General features: G+C 35.2%; 1 protein-coding gene across 1 annotated transcript; it reads left to right on the top strand.

Annotated features, from left to right (window-relative positions):
• The first annotated feature begins 291 nt into the window (after positions 1-291).
• Positions 292-2,948, top strand: LOC110105488 (purple acid phosphatase 17). Its single transcript, XM_020835019.2, has 7 exons — positions 292-578; positions 654-810; positions 887-994; positions 1,069-1,196; positions 1,284-1,412; positions 2,281-2,348; positions 2,673-2,948. Exons 1-7 carry the CDS (start codon positions 396-398, stop codon positions 2,881-2,883), a joined length of 984 nt encoding a protein of 327 aa, XP_020690678.2. The 5' UTR covers positions 292-395; the 3' UTR covers positions 2,884-2,948.
• The last annotated feature ends 14,021 nt before the right edge of the window (positions 2,949-16,969 follow it).

Genomic DNA, 16,969 nt, shown 5'->3' with positions numbered 1-16,969 from the left:
TCTTATAAGAGAAGAGGCAATTGTCAAAATTTCTTTGATGCGTGTTTTGCCCAATCTCCAAGCTCTAGGCGACTTATATATTATTGATCTCAATTTTTATTATATTTAAATTTATGTTAAAATTAATATAATATATATTTTACTAATTCAAGCACAAATTTAAAGATAAGAATTTCATTCCTATTTTTTAATTATTTATTCTTAAAATTTTATCAATCCTATCTAAAAATAAAAATTTGATAAATAAATATATTCATTTATATTTTTTTTTCATGGTCTTCCTTAACACAAACGCATCTATTTCTCCATCTCTGAAGAAACCACCGACGATATAAAAATAGCAAAGAAAAAACCGGTTGCTTTGATCAGCCAGAGGCGTGGAGGTAGAGAAAGCCATGGCTCCGACTTCTCGGACTGCTTCTCTCCTCCTCCTCCTCTTAACATTCCTCTTCTCTTCATCTTCTTCAGAGCTTCAGAGAATTCTTCATCCGGCGAAGAACGACGGCTCTCTGAGCCTTCTCGTCGTCGGAGACTGGGGAAGAAAAGGCCAATTCAACCAGTCCCAAGTCGCAGAAAAGGCAATTCATGAACTTCTTCTCATTTTATTTGATCCATTGATCTTTATTCCGAAAGAAATCTTACAAAATGTGCAGATGGGAGAGATTGGTGAGGAACTCGACATCGATTTTGTGATATCTACAGGAGATAATTTCTACGAGAATGGATTAACGGGAGTTGACGATAAGGCGTTTGAGGAATCCTTCACCAATATCTTCACGGCAAAGAGTTTACAGACGCAATGGTTTTCAGGTAATAATAATTGATTAACCCGATTCTATTCTGTATTAAAAAATGGTTAATTAATTCCATTTCTGTTAATTAATAGTTCTGGGGAATCATGACTACAGAGGAGATGTTCTGGCGCAGCTAAGCCCTGTTCTTCAGAACATTGATAGCAGATGGCTCTGCTTGAGATCTTTTGTTCTTGATGCTGGTTAGCTGCTTATTGGATTATTTTGTTTATAATTTCACGGTTTAAGAAATTTAACTTTAATTTTTTTAATTTAGAAATTGCTGATTTCTTCTTTGTGGATACGACGCCCTTTGTTGTGAAGTATTGGACTGAACCAGAGAATCATCATTATGACTGGAGAGAAGTATCTCCTCGGGAAGAATATATTGATAATCTTCTGAAGGTCTGTATCAAAAAATGATTTAATTAGTGCATCATTATTAGATAATTAATTATGCATAATACAAAATTTGTCTGTATGAAAATGAAGGATTTGGATGAAGCATTGAAAGAATCGAGAGCGGCTTGGAAGTTTGTGGTTGGTCATCATACAATGAGAAGTGTGAGCGAGCATGGTGATACAGAAGAGCTGCTGGAGAATCTCCTCCCAATTCTTAAGGTGATTAATTATTTTATTATGTGTAAATGATAAGAAATTATGTGGTTTGATTTGTAAATTTTTTAAAAAAATTTGGATGTCCTAACTAGATTTTAATCAGGATGGGTTCTAAAGTTATCGGATTTTGGGTTCATTAGAGACAGCTTTTTTACTTCTTTTTAAAGCGGCTTTCATGTAAAAATATTTCTTGAACTAAAAATTATTGTACTAGAAAGCTGCTTTCAAAAGTGGTAAGAAAGCTGCTCCTAACGAAGTCTCACTTTGAGATTGACGTACACTCATCTCGAGATAAATCCGACGGCTTTAGAATGCTATCATGAATCTGAGAAATTATTATGTGCGGAGAACGGGCACAAAATATTGTCCGGATGCCAATCAGAATGTGCCACATCAGCAGTACCGAGCCACGATATCGAGCAGTACCGAACTGCGATACTGAGCAGAGGATGACGTGATGTATTTTGGTTGGCCTCCGAATGACGTTCGGCGTCCGCATAGAATAATTTCTTCATGAATCATGATCAATCATGTTTTTCCTCTTTCCATTTGCATATAAAATCAAAAATAATAAAGATTTTATTATGAAATATATGATAAAATTTTAAATTATTAAAATGTTTATCAACAATATAAAAATATCATTAAAAAATTAACATGTGTAAAATTTTTTAAGCCATTCAAATAAAAAAAATGAAATGGAATATTCTTATTTAATTTTCTTCCTAATTTTTTTTTTTTGGGAAAATTCCTAATTAAATAGATATACTTCATCATATAAATAAGAGTCATTAATTATGAGGAATCTTTATTAAATTAAATTAAAATTTTCTTTACCTAATTATGATAAATCTTTATGAAATAATTACAGGAAAATGGAGTTGATCTTTACATTAACGGGCATGACCATTGCCTGGAGCACATTAGCAGCAGAGATAGGTAAACAATCCAAGCCTTGCATTAAAGTTTTATTTGGGAACAGTTTTTTTATTATTTTATAAAATAGTTTTTTAGTTTTTTATATTTAAAAGTTATTTTAGAAAGCAGTAATAAAGATATTCGAAACAAAGCCTAAGGCTTCGTTTGGGATGACTTTCTAACTGCTTCTTAAAGCAGCCTTTCAGTGGAAAGTTTTAAATTTTTGTACTAAAAAGTTGCTTTAATAAGCAATAAGAAAGTTGTCCCAAACAAAACCTAAGTGCATCACCATGATACCAAAAGCATGAGAACATACTCACATGATTTTTTTCGCCGAATTTGCAGCTCGCTTCATTACTTAACGAGCGGCGGCGGCTCGAAGGCATGGAGGGGGACTTATATTCCAAATGATGACAATTTGCAGTTCTTCTATGATGGCCAGGGTTTCATGTCTATGCAAATTACTGAAACAAGTGCGAAGATGGTGTTTTATGATGTCTTTGGCCAGCCCTTGCATGAGCTGAACCTTGCCAAGCAGTTTCACAGTTACCTGTAATTTGCTAGATTTAAGTGTATATTATAATTGAACAAATGGGGGAGGGAGATTGCTAGGAATTGAAAATTGATTATGTAAACAAATAAAACTTATATGTGTCAATCATCTTGTATGATTATGAAGTGGAATTTTAGATATTTGTATTAATAATTTGAAGATTAATGGTCTATAATTTTTTTAAAATGTGATTATAAAATTACAGTGAAGAAAATAATCTCTGAAAGCTGCTACATAAACCAGCTTTCTAGCACAAGAAAATCGTGAAAGCAGTAAGAAAGTTGTCCCAAACAAAGCCTAAGATTGAACGACTCATGTGGTTATATAGTTATGATGAATTGGTTATCATGATGAAAGTCTCTTAGCATCAACTAATTCTTAAATTTCATAAATTATGTATAATTAATATTGACAATTGAATTAGAATTTTAAATGAGAGAGAGAGTAAAATTTTATTATAAATTTATAAATAATATTTTTATAATGCACATGATTATATGATGATTTAAGTTTCTTAAATTTAAAAGAATTTGAGCCAATTGTATATTCTATTAAATTTAAGCTTTATTTGAAACAACTTTACAATTGCTTTCATGATAAGAAAAGCTATTAGTAAAAAGGTAATGTGTATTTAGAAGAAAGCTTTTCCCTGCTATTTCAAAATTTTGCATTTAGAAAGCTGCTTTTGAAAAGCATTTCTGAAAGTGGTTGATAGGAAAGTTTTTAAAATAAAAATAAAAAAACTTAGGCTGTCTCTTACAAAATTTGTAAGATATTTTTTGGACCACTGTAATTTTTTGTAAAGATGATTGTAAAATTATTATGAGAAAATTAATTTTTTTTAAGTTATTGTAAAAATAACTTTTTAATTTAAAAATTTATTGAAATAACAAGAAAATGGCAACCAAATAAAAACTATAATTGCGATAAAAAAATAAAGCATTAAAAAATGTGTTTTAAATAATGATTAATTATTAATTAATTTAAGTACATGATATACACATGAAAAATATGGAATCAACACAAAAATCAATTGTGAGCAAAACTTTCTTAACCAAGTGAATTTGAATTTTTCATTTTCAAATTTTTGAGTCAACTAAAATAAAATTCATAAACAAATCAAATACGTAAGTTTGAACTCAAAATCTATTGATTGATAGTCAAAGCTTTCAATCGACTGATCAACGCAGTGAAATTTAGGCTTCGTTTGGAACAACTTTTTCACAGCTTCTTAAACCAGCTTCATTATACAAAAATTTAATTTTTTTTGTACTAAAAGCTGCTTTAAGAAGTCTTAAAAAGTCATCCCAAATGAAATTTAAAATTACATTCTAGTATAAAAATTTATTAGAAGTACTAAGAAAGCTTTGCCAAAGAAAATCTTAATTCAATTTATAAACAAAAGGTACTGATAATTACTGATATTTAATGATTGATAGAAGTGGTTGTTGAGTAATTGCTCTCCAACAGTTCTGCGATTGTGACTTCCAGAGCATTTGGGCTGTTAAAATCTGCACGCAATAAAGGTTGAGAAATTCTCAGCCGTAAGGAATGATTGCTGATCGTCCATCTGACGTTAAGATCCGTTCAAACGATATGATAAGCCAAAAAAATTTTGTTCTCGGCTAAACCCTAAACTGTATAGGTAATATTTAATTTATTGCAAGCATATGAATATGATTAATTAATGTGACCTTATTAAAATATTTAAATGTGGTCCTCGCAAGTTGGCTGAACTTTAGCTGATTTCCATGCGGTTCTATTGACATATAACGCAAAGCAATAATGCAGAGCTGATGCTGCGTCAGATGCACCGCCGGAATTACGGAATTCTTGTTTTTTTTTGTTTTTTTTCTGTATGTGGTCGGGAGAGAAAATGCAGACGTGGGCGTGCTTTATGTGGCTCGCAGGAGCGAAGGCAGGTAGATAGGTAGATATTCTACGCTTGCTTTTTAATAAATTGGTTTTGCAGTACTATAAAAATATTTTAAAAATTCATGAAATTAACATTTGCAAAAGGAGTCGAAGGACAATAATTGAGGTAATTTATCTCATTTAGAGCATTATTATATTTAAATGTATTTGTAAGTGTATATATTGCTTTTATTTTTTATGAAGTTGATAATGATTTAACATAATTATTGTTGCGTCTTGAATATTTGCGGTGGTTGAGAAATAAAATAAATGGAGTAGCATTCATAAGGAACTTTTATCTGGTCAATGTTCGCAGCTCTACGTTCGGCCACCAATTTTATAACGCCACGTAGCACGCAGAATGGCGCGGACCCGACCCGGTGAATAGCGGGTTTGGCGCACGTGCGTATTTTAAATCCTTGACGACCCGACAAACAGCCCATCACCCTTTCGTTAAAAATTCAAATATTTACCTACGTTTTCATTGGGATTTACTCGAATCAAAGACGAAGCGACTTCCTGCAACTTTATATTTCCTTCGTAGTTCGAAAGCATTTCCCGTGAGTTCGACACAAATTTCCGGTCGAGATACTCCACAGAAATCATGCTAGAGGTTAGAAATTGCATCTGAATAACATTACTTCTTTCCCAAGAATATAGTTTACCTGGTTAAAAAAAAATCGTATTTTTAGGGTTAGGGTTTACTCACTACCGTTCTTTTTTAGTATAAAAAATTAAATGTATATTGCGAGAACGAGTGAAATCAATTATTTTGGTAGTTCGAATTAATGCTCGGTACAAATCGGTATTCGGTCCTGCTATGTACTAATAGGTGCTGATCGGTACTTCTCCGAACAGCTCGGAACTCATCGTTTCTACGTTTTCTTCAGAGTTAATACTCTCTATTTACAATAAATACCCTTGTATTGTATATATAATATCATGTTCTTTGATGCTATGTACTGTTCCGTGCTGACCGATGCTTCTCAGTATTGCTCGGTACAGCGCGGTACCTCTCGGTACTTCTCGGTACAGTTTTTTTTCATAGATACTGCTTGGTATTTACAATAAAAATCTGAGTATTTTATATATAATATATTGTTCTTTGCTGCTCTGCACTGCTCGGTACAGTTAGATGCTGATAGGTGCATCTCGATATAGCTCGGTACTACTTGGTACAACGGTTTTTCAAAGAAAATACTCGGTTTTTACAATTAATACCTTAGTATTTTATATATAATATAATGTTCTTTGCTTCTCTATACTGTTCCGTGCTGATCGATGTTTGTCGGTAATGCTCGGATAAGCTCGGCACTGCTTGGTAATTCTCGGTACATCATTTTTTTAAGAGATACTGCTCGGCATTTACAACAAAAATATGAGTATTTTATATATAATATATTATTCTTTGCTGCTCGATAGCGGTCGGTACTGTTCGTTGCTGATCGGTGCTTCTCGGTACCGCTCGGTACACCTCGGTACATATTCCACCAAAACTCTAGCAAACAACGGACGAGCCCCCACAGCAGTGGCATTATAAACACAAAGAGGATGTCCAAATAGGGAACCAAGACCATGTAAGATATGGGCAGAAAAGAATTACGGCCGTGGGTTCGAGAAAGAGACCCAAACATGGACAATTGGAGATTCCTCCGAAATGTTCATAAAAGGAGACCATTTGGTCAGTTTCATGAAGTAATTCCTAACAAAATATAATATATGAGTAAACACACGACAGTAATCCAAATCACATCGCAATTTGATCAAAACATGATTGGAATCCAACAAAGTGACAGAAAAATCTCCGATAAGTTTTAAATTAAAGAAAAACCTCCTAATGGCATCAAAAGAAGGATGCTGATTAGGGAAATAACCAACTAAGGAAAATGCAAATGGAGCAGCAAGACCCAAAACCTCTTCCTCAAAATCCATAGAGAGGGGAACCCCTCGAAAAGAGGACCACTTAAGATCCAGAAAACACCCAAATGAAGAACCCTTAAGGGCATCAATAAAAGAACGAGAGTTAGATTTACCATCAAGAAATCCAAGATCACCTAACTCAACCGCCATAAGGGCGGACGGGACAAAGAAAAACTAAACCAACATGAACACAGAAAAAAACACACATATATGAAGGAGAAGAACATCCCTAAGTTGAGCAAAACGACAGCGAGAAGCAGAAAAACGTGATGCTAAGAGTTTTGATGGAACTTGATATCATGAAAGCTTTTCCCCGCTATTTCAAAATTTTGTATTTAGAAAGTTGCTTTTGAAAAGCATTTCTGAAAGTGGTTGATGGGAAAGTTTCAAAAGTAAAAAATAAAAAAATTAAAGCTATCTCTTACAAATTCGTAGGGTATTTTTGATACCGTTGTAATTTTTTGTAATGATGATTGTAAAATTATTATGATAATTTTTTTAAAGCTAATGTAAAAAATAACTTTGTAATTTAAAATTTTATTGAAATAAAAAAAAAATAGTAACCAAATAAAAATTATGATTCGTCATAAAAAAACATTAAAAAAGGTGTTTCAAATAGACGCTTAACTACTAATTAACTTCAGCACATGATAATACACATGAAAAACATGGAATCAAAGCAAAATTCAATTGTGAGCTAAGCTTTCTTAAACAAGTGAATTTTTTTTTCTGGCCTATTCAGCCAATTAAAGTCAAATTCATGTGCATATCACATACGTAAGTTTCGAACCCAACCTATTGATTGATTGCCAAAGCTTTCAATCAACCGATCAACGTAGCAAAATTTAGGCTCCGTTTGGGATGATTTTTTCACAGCTTCTTAAACCAACTTTATTATACAAAAAAAATAAATTTTTGTACTAAAAAGTTGATTTAAGAAATAGTTAAAAAGTCATCCCAAACGATAGTGTTTTAGTAATTTTTATACTAAAATATTTTTTAAGAGTCGTAAGAGAGCCGTCCCAAATGAAATCTAAATTCAATTTATAAACAAAAGGTACTAAAAAATACTGATATTTAATGATTGATGGAAGTGGTTGTTGAATAACTGCTCTCCAACAGTTCTACCATTGTGTCTTCCAGAGCATTTGGGCTGTTAAAATCTGCACGCAACAAAGGTTGAGAAATTCTCAGCCGTAAGGAATGATTGCTGATCGTCCATCTGACGTTAAGATCCGTTCAAACGATATGATAAGCCAAAAATTTTTGTTCTCGGCAGGTGCAACTGTATAGGTTATATTTATTGCAAGCATATGAATATGATTAATTAATGTGACCTTATTAAAATAATTAAATGCGGGCCTCGCAAGTTGGCTGAACTTTAGCTGATTTTCATGCGGTCCTATTGACATATAACGCAGAGCAATAATGCAGAGCTGATGCTGCGTCAGATGCACCGCCGGAATTACGAAATTATTAGCAGGTAGGTAGATATTTTACGCTTGTTTTTGTAATAAATTTCTTTTGCCGTATTATTAAAATATTTTAAAATTCATGAAATTAACATTTGCAAAACGAGTCGAAGGACAATAATTGAGGGAATTTCTCTCTTTTAGAGCATTATTATGAAGTGTATATATTGCTTTAACTTGTTATGAAGTTGATAATGATTCAATATAATTATTATTGTGTCCTGGAATATTCACGATAGTAGAGGAATATAAAATTTAACATTTTAATTTTGTATGAAGATCCAACACACATTTAGATAAAAGAGATTGTGTATCGTTCATAAGAGACATCAGGGGTTTTTATGTGCAAAACCCCTGAAAAGAGGGAAAGATCACGGGGGCTTGGCCCAATTTGAATGAATCCATTTGTGTTTTCAATAAATTACAAATGAGGTCATTCCTTGGGGGGAAGGCCTTGATTTGATGTGACTAATATAGACCATATAAAGTACATTACATAGTGGAAATTAGAAGAATTAGAATTAATATGTTCGTTTGGTAGACATGACTATAGTCGGCTGGTGATAGAGGTCGAAAAAGATCGTATTCGGGTGACAATGGTCGGAAGGACCATAGTTGCCGGGTGACGGACGTCATAAAGACCATTGTATGGCGTTGGAGGTTAGAGGGACCGTAGTCAGTGGGTGACGATGGTTGAAAAGACCGTAGTCGGTGACAATTGTTTGAAGGACCATAGTCGATTGGCGAAGGAGATCAGAAAGATCTTTGTTTGATGATGAAGCTCGGAAGGATAGTAGTCGGCAGGCAATAAAGGTCTAAAAGACTTTAGTCTGACAACAGAGGTCAGAAGAACTGTGGTCGATGGGGGCTATAGTGATAAGAAAGATCTTTCCGGCGACAAAGGTCCGAAGGATCATAGTTTGGTGATAGTGTTCATAAATATTGTTGTCTAGCGTGGGAGATCGGAAGGATCGTAGTTAGCGGCTAGGTGGAGTCAGTCGGTGGCCGGGTATAAGTCCGGCGTTAGTTTGTACCTGGGCAGAAGTTCAACTTTAATTTGGTGGTTGGGTGTAAGTCTAACAATGATTGGAAGTTGGGTGGAAATTCGGCGTTAGTTGGTGCCCGGACAGAAGTCTGGTGTTAGTCAGTGGCCGGGGCAAAAGTCCGGCGATAGTAAGACGATGGTTCGTGATCTGACGGTGGTCAAGGATGAATCTGGTGGCAAAAAAGCTCTAGTTTCTCTATATTCATTATCTTCTTTTTCTTCATGCCTCATTCCTTCACTCCTTTTATGATCATCCTTCTCTCATCCTCTCCTCTCAATGAAGAATTAATGAGATGTCTATTTATAGTTTTCTGAGAGTAGCTTCACCAATAAATAAGAGGGAGATCAAGGGTAAGTCGGGAGTGGTTTGAATGGACGACTGATGTTAATCCCCGAGATTATGGATAATTTATTGTGCATTTAAATGTCTTAATGATATCAAATTTTGACGATCTTGAGCTCATTGAATTCGTCTTGTCGAGCCGCTCAACTCGATTATAAGCATGTCATATTTGGAAATCGTTTGGTCATCCAATTTATTATTTGAACCTTCCAAAGGTGCTTTGGGTCTTCGATTTGTTCCCATTTGGGCCCGGCTTAAGTCAGATTTGGTGTCTTTGGGTTTGTATTTTCGAGACGTTCAGTTTGACTATAAATATGTTGAAATCAGAGTTCATATGTTTCCAAACTTAATTTTGGAAGTTTCCAAATTTAATTTTGTCTCGAGATTTTTGCCCGACCAAGATAATTTTTTGATGATATATCAATTATATATATTTTTTCACTATATCAAGCCTTTTAAATAGTAAGCATTTAATATTTTTTAAAATTTTAAAAAATGAAAAATCTAAGTTTATTTGGGATAACTTTCTTGATATTTTGTTTTTCATATTGCACTATAATTTTTATTTGGCTACTACTTATTTGTTATTTTAAAAAAGAAATTATACTAAAACATTGCTTTTAAAAAAAATTATTTTCCTCATGACAACTTTACAATTATCTTTATAAAAAGCTACATCCATCTCAAACACAAACTTAATTATATATTCAAATAGGCTAATTTTTTAATATAACCTATAATACACCAACCTTGCAATTATATTTTCAACCATAAAATTTCTAAATGTACTAACTATGATTTTGTTTGTGATAATTTTCTTATTGTTTTTTAAAGTAATTTTTTAGCATAAAAAATTTTATTTTAAATTTTTTTTATACTAAAAACTTATAAAAATTTAGTTCAAAAAGCAGCAAAAAATACATCAAAAAAAAAAAAAAAAACCTACAAATGCTTTCATAACAAAGAAAAAGTCTGAGGAGAGATCCTAACATGTGTGTGGCAAAGAAAGATTTATCAATTATAAAAAGAAAAACATGTGCAAACAAATAGATAAACAAAGACTTTTAGATATTATTAGGTTTTGTTAATTGACCTAAAAATTGATCAATGCCTTATTGTGTATTGTTGAATGAGTGGCTTTACACTTAGAGAAAGAATGTGAAATTAGTATAAATGCGTGAATGGTAGAGTAGCTCTAGTAGTAGATAAGATAAAAGAGCTAAAGTCTTCGTAGATAATTGGTCATATAGAAAATTAATCTTCCAATGATTCTGTTAGGAGAGTAGATGTATTGTATCCGGCCTATACTAAGAAATATAGAGATATAACGAAAAAGATTGGGTTAGAAAGTATTAAAAATGATTTTTTTTTTTTATAAATTTGATTTAATGAGAAATTGACTCTTAAAATAATACAATGGAGAAGAAAAATTCATGTAGCCTAATCCAGCGTAATGGAATAAAAGCTTGTTGTTGTTGACATGAAATAAAATATATTTGATAAGTTGATTTAAGTGGTGGTGACAGTGTTACCTGTTTAGTTGGTTGCTCCGTGTGTAGGCCTATCATGAATCTCGATGCAAAATTAAGTTGGAAACTTCAAAAATTAATTCGGAAACCATCTTAACTCCGATTTCACTAAACTTATAGTCGAACTGAACATCTCGGAAATACGAACCCAACGACACCAAATTCGACTCAATCCGAGCCCAAATGAGTCCAAATCAAGGGTTAGAAGCGTTGTTGGAAGGTTTGAACAGCAATTTGGATTACCAAACGGTCTCTAAACATAACGAGCTTATGCTCGAATCGAGGGGCTCAACGAGAAAAATCTAACGAGCCCAAGATCACTAAATTCCAAAATCATTAAAGCCTCCAAATGTGTGACGAACGGTCCATGATCAAGGGATTCAATATCGGCCATCCATCCAACCACTCCCCATTTACCCTTGATCTCTCGCCTATTTACAGGCCATGGCACTCCAGAAAATCTATAAATAGAAATCTCATTTCTCTTGAAAAGGGGACCCAAGCAAGAAGAGAAGATGAGAAGAAAAGGAAGAGAAGGAAGAAGATCCTCCTTGACTACCGCCAGAATCTCGACGGACCACTACCGGAGCCTCGCAGGACCACCACCGGAGCCTCTCAGGACCACCACTGGAGCCTCGTCGGACCACTACATGAGGCCCTCACCCTCGCCGTACCACCGCAGAAGCCTCGCCGGACCACCGCCGGAGCCTCGTCGGACCATCGCCGGAGCTTCGCCGGACCACCACCTGAGGCCCTCACCTTCGCTAGAGGCTCTCACATTCGCTAGAGGCCCTCACCTTCGCTAGACCACCATATGAGGACCTCACCTTCGCCAGAGGCCCTCACCTTCGCCAGACCACCATCTGAGGCCCTCACCTTCGCTAGAGGTCCTCACCTTCGTCAGAGGCCCTCACCTTCGTCAGAGGCCCTCACCTTTGTCAGACCATCACTTGAGGCCCGAAGTTCTGCCAGACCATCACCTGATGCCCGGACTTCTACCAAAGTTCCGCCATCCAACTACGGTCTTTCAGACCCCTAGTCTTATGCCGATTACGATCCTTCGGACCTTCGTTGCCTACTATGGTCCTTCCGGCCTCCATCATCAGACAACAGTCTTTCTGACCCCAGTCTCCTGCCGACTATGATCCTTTTGACCCCCATCGCCTACTATGGTCCTTCCGACCTCCATCAACAGACAACAGTCTTTCTGACACCGATCTCCTGCCAACTACGGTCCTTCTGACATCCGTCACCTACTATGATCCTTCCAACCTCCATCACATGACAACGGTCTTTCCGACCTCCATCCTATCGACTATGATCATTCCAAACAAACATGTCTACATTGTAACTCCCACCATGTAATGCGCTCTATATGATGTACATTTGTATCATTAAAGCCAAGGCCTTCTCCCAAGGAAGGGCCTCATTTGTAATCGACTGCAAATACTAGTTGATTCATTCAAATTGGGCCAGACCTCGTGGTTTTTCCCTTTTTTTAGGGGTTTTCACGTAAAAACTCTGGTGTCTCTTATGAATGCTACATCCTCTCACTCATCTGATTGTGTGCTGGATCTTCGTACAATGTTAAGACGTTAAACTATATATTAATTTCTCTACCGCCGCGAAGACTCCAGGACGCAACACTTATAATCAAACATCAATATTTTTAAAATCCTTCTATACACCCATTTTACCAAACATCCTCGTAATCATCCTACAAAATCCTCGTCAGATGATAAACTAACAAGAAAGTTATGACAAAATATTGGTGGGAATGACATTGGTAGGTTCGGCGGCATGGGGATGACGAAAAAAAAAAAAAAAAATCTTAATGGAATCCTTAGCTGGAAGGGCATTGATGGGCTGACCATCTGCGGTTCATTTACATATTCAATATATACTAGCCAACTTGTATGGGCTCCCAATATCCTTCTGGCTGTTGTGGAATAGCGGCCTAATTAAGGTCAACAATTAATGGCCCACTTAATTCATATTGGCAGCCCAGTTCTAGGTATTTAGGGGAGTCTCCGTTATTAGATAACCTAAAGAATTATATTAAATCAAAGCATTTATTTTATGAGAATTCTAGACATATTATCAAAAACTAAATGGATAATTTATTTTTTTTATTAAATAAATTACAATTATTTAACATTGATTAGGAAAAATAAAATGTCATGAAGGTTATGGCACTTGATATTGTAGTTAACTCGGTTACAAGCTTGTACTCCATATCTATGGGTGTAAACGAGTTGAGCCGAGTTGAGTATTAGCCTAATTGAGCTTAGCTTATTCAATCCATATTGAGCTCGAGCTCAACTTCTTTAAAATTTATAGGCTTGGGCTTGGCTCGGTTGATTGAGCTCATTTGAAAAGCATCCCCTTTTAAAGATCTATTTTTTTGTTTTGATTACCACACTTCAGCTTCCTAATTATGTGTTTATGAGTAGCAAGATAATGCTTTCTATTACTCTAAAATCTCTTAAGTGTCCTCATTTGTACTGATATATATTTTTAATACATACAACTAACAATACTTTATATATATAAAACTTTAAGGATAAGCTATAATAACTTACACCCAAGTACAGAGTTACAATCAATGCATATTCACATGGTTAATCCATCACATCAAACTTTTCATGCATACATATCCTCTCACACAAATCAACATCACCATTAAAATCACCATCAACTACATACATTTCATTTGAATAACATAATAAACAATCAAACTTTGAGCCTTATTAAAAAAACTTTTTCAATAACCCTTCAATTTCTTTCATCAAATAAATTTTTTAATTTTTATGATGGTATGTTTATCTTAGAACATTTTTACATTGTGTGCCTATAAAACTTCAAACAGTAACCACTGAATAGGAGAACACACTCTTGATAATATTATTGTATTATTTTTTTTAGTGGAGGGAGCATCAGCTCACTGTTCAAAGCCAACTTTCTTTTTTTTAGATAAGTAGCAATAGTTGGGTTCTCGACCCATATTTTCTTGAAGTGTTTACATGAAGATTTAGAAGGCCTCATTGCTTTATTAATCATAGGCAGATCATGACGTGGGGTTGTAATCCGTAATGGATGTTGTGGCATTAAAATATCTATGGAACCGCCGTCATTTGCAACCTATATGTACACAATATCACCAACTTCTATACATGATGTGTCTACTATTAGTAGATAAACAAAATGTAATAAATATAAATAAAGAATGAGGTGCCTTTGTTTCATTGGCTGTTCCTCTTACCAGCTACTTGTATTTGTCTTATAAGTTTATATATAGCTACTATGTCCTGTAACCGAGGCATGATAATAAACACAGCTTTCTTTACTTTCCCTTGTCCGATTCTCTGCTTTCCTATCTCTATTTCTTTCCCAAATCTTGCCGAGCAAGATCATTTCCTTTTCCACATGGTATCAGAGCAGGCGATCGTGTAAGGTGAAGATGGCAAACACAGCTTCTTCCCAAACCGATGAACGCGAAGAAGCAACGACTCAAGACACGTTGGTTTTGTCTTCTACCTTGAAATTTGTGGTTTCAAATCTCAAATCCATTGTGCAAACTCAACTTAGTTCAAAAAATTACCCCATATGGAGATCGAAAATCACTAAGGTTCTCCGCGCAAATAGGTTTGATTCGTTTCTTGACTCTAATACATCTCAACCCTCTCGATTTCTTGCTCAACCCGATGGATCATCCACGCCTAATCCCAAATTTTCACAATGGCTTCTGACGGACCAAAATTTGTTCGCAGCCATTTGTTCTACGATATCTTCCCCGATTCTTCCCTATATCATACATCTTGATTCCTCATCCGAAATATGGCTTACTCTTGAAACCCGATTTCAATCTACAAAAGTCATTCAACTAAAGAATGAGTTACACCATAGTTCTCTCAAAAACTCTACCATGACTCAATATCTTGTTGAGATCAAATCTTTGGTTTATAACATAGCTTTGGCTAGCTCCAAGGTGGATACCGAAGACATTATTCTCTATATTATTAATGGTCTTCCCCCATCTTATCAATCCTTTAAAACAACCATTAGAACTATGTTAAATCCTATCATCCTAGACAATCTTTATGCACTTCTTCTTAGTGAAGAAGTTAATCTTGCGTATGATATGTCTCGTCTTTCTTCCACCTTAGATCCGAATGTTGCTTTTGTTTCCAATCGTGGTCGAGGCCGTTGAAATAGAGGTCATGGCTTTCACAATTTCAACAATTTGAATCGACCTACAGCAAATGCATCTATCACTTTTTAAATTTGTCTCAAGAAAGGTTATGCAACTCTATACTGTTGGCATTGCCTCAATCCTCAATATATTCCCAAGTCCTCAAGCAGTTCCAACACGACTCTAATGGCCGGTAATGTAACATCATCCACTGACTGGTTCCTTGATTCAGGAGCATCTACTCACCTCACCAACTCCCCTGAAAACTTAACGATTTCCTCCTCCTATCACGGTCCAGATGGTATCATCATAGGAGACGGCAGCTCAGTAAGCATTGCCAACTCCGGTGCAGGTTTTCTGCCAACACCCCGCTCTTGAGCTTACTCTTTCTCAACTATTTCATACTCCTAATCTTCAATACAATCTGTTATCCATATCGAAGCCTACTAAAGATAACAATATCTCCATTACTTTTGATCCTAACAAATTTGTTTTGAAGGATCTGAGGAAGCCAGAAGTGCTGCTTCGCAGACCATGTAACAACGTTCTTTATCCTATTCGGACTACAACCACCGATTCTCCGCATCAGGCACATTCTGCAGCTGCTTCATTCTCGTTCTCTTGGCACAACAGATTGGGACTTCTTAACAAAAGCATCTTACATGTTCTTGATATTGACAATCCTCACTTGCATATAGATTTTAATAATAATTCTTGCATTTCTTGAAACCTCTCAAAAGGACATAAACTTCCTTTTGAATATTCTTTAACTAGCAAGAAATTTGTTTTAGATCTCATACATTCTGATATTTGGGGTCCTGCGCCCGTTGTTTATACATATAGCTTTCAATATTACGCTTTATTTGTTGATGACTTTACCCGATTTACGTGGATATTTCCTATGCGACATAAATCTGAGGTTGTTAATATTTTTATTCGATTCAAAACTCAAATTAAAAAATACACATCTAAACAAATAAAATGTCTCGTACTGATGGTGGGGGAGAATATCTTAGTCATACGTTCATGAATTTTCTTCAAACTCAAGGTATAACTCACCAAATATCATGTCATTACACTCCCGAACAAAAGGGGGTAGCTGAACAAAAACATCGACATATAATTGAAACAACTCGAGCACTTCTTCACACTGCCCATGTTCCTTACATTCACTGGTCCGATGCTACTCTTACAGTTGTTTACCTTATAAACCGCAAGCCATCCACTAACACAAAAAATGTCTCTCCCTTCAAACTCCTACATCACATGAAACCCAACTATACTATTCTTCGTACTTTTGGATGTGCATGTTTTCCCCTTACGCCTTCTGATGCCCATCATAAACTTCAACCAAAATCAAAATTATGAGTTTTTCATGGATACTCCGATTCTTACAAAGGATACAAGTGCTTAGATATATCTTCCAAAAATATAATTATCTCCAAACACACTATATTCGACGAGCATCAATTCCCTTTTTCCCAAACCTCTTCGAAAAACTCACTCTTGCCTGCTACAAACATGCCTTTCCTGTTAACACGGTCTCTGTTCATGACCCGCAACCTACCAAAGCTCCTTCCAATCAAATATCCAATGATCTATTATCTCAGCATCCCATACACACTCACCCTTCTCAACACTCTCTAAGCAATTCTATTCCAGATCTTACTCTAC

The sequence above is a fragment of the Dendrobium catenatum genome, unplaced genomic scaffold, assembly GCF_001605985.2.
Source record: "Dendrobium catenatum unplaced genomic scaffold, ASM160598v2 fragScaff_scaffold_621, whole genome shotgun sequence".
Classification (NCBI taxonomy): domain Eukaryota; kingdom Viridiplantae; phylum Streptophyta; class Magnoliopsida; order Asparagales; family Orchidaceae; genus Dendrobium; species Dendrobium catenatum.
The sequence above is the reverse complement of the archived record's forward strand: the minus strand, read 5'-3'. Positions and strand labels throughout refer to the sequence as shown.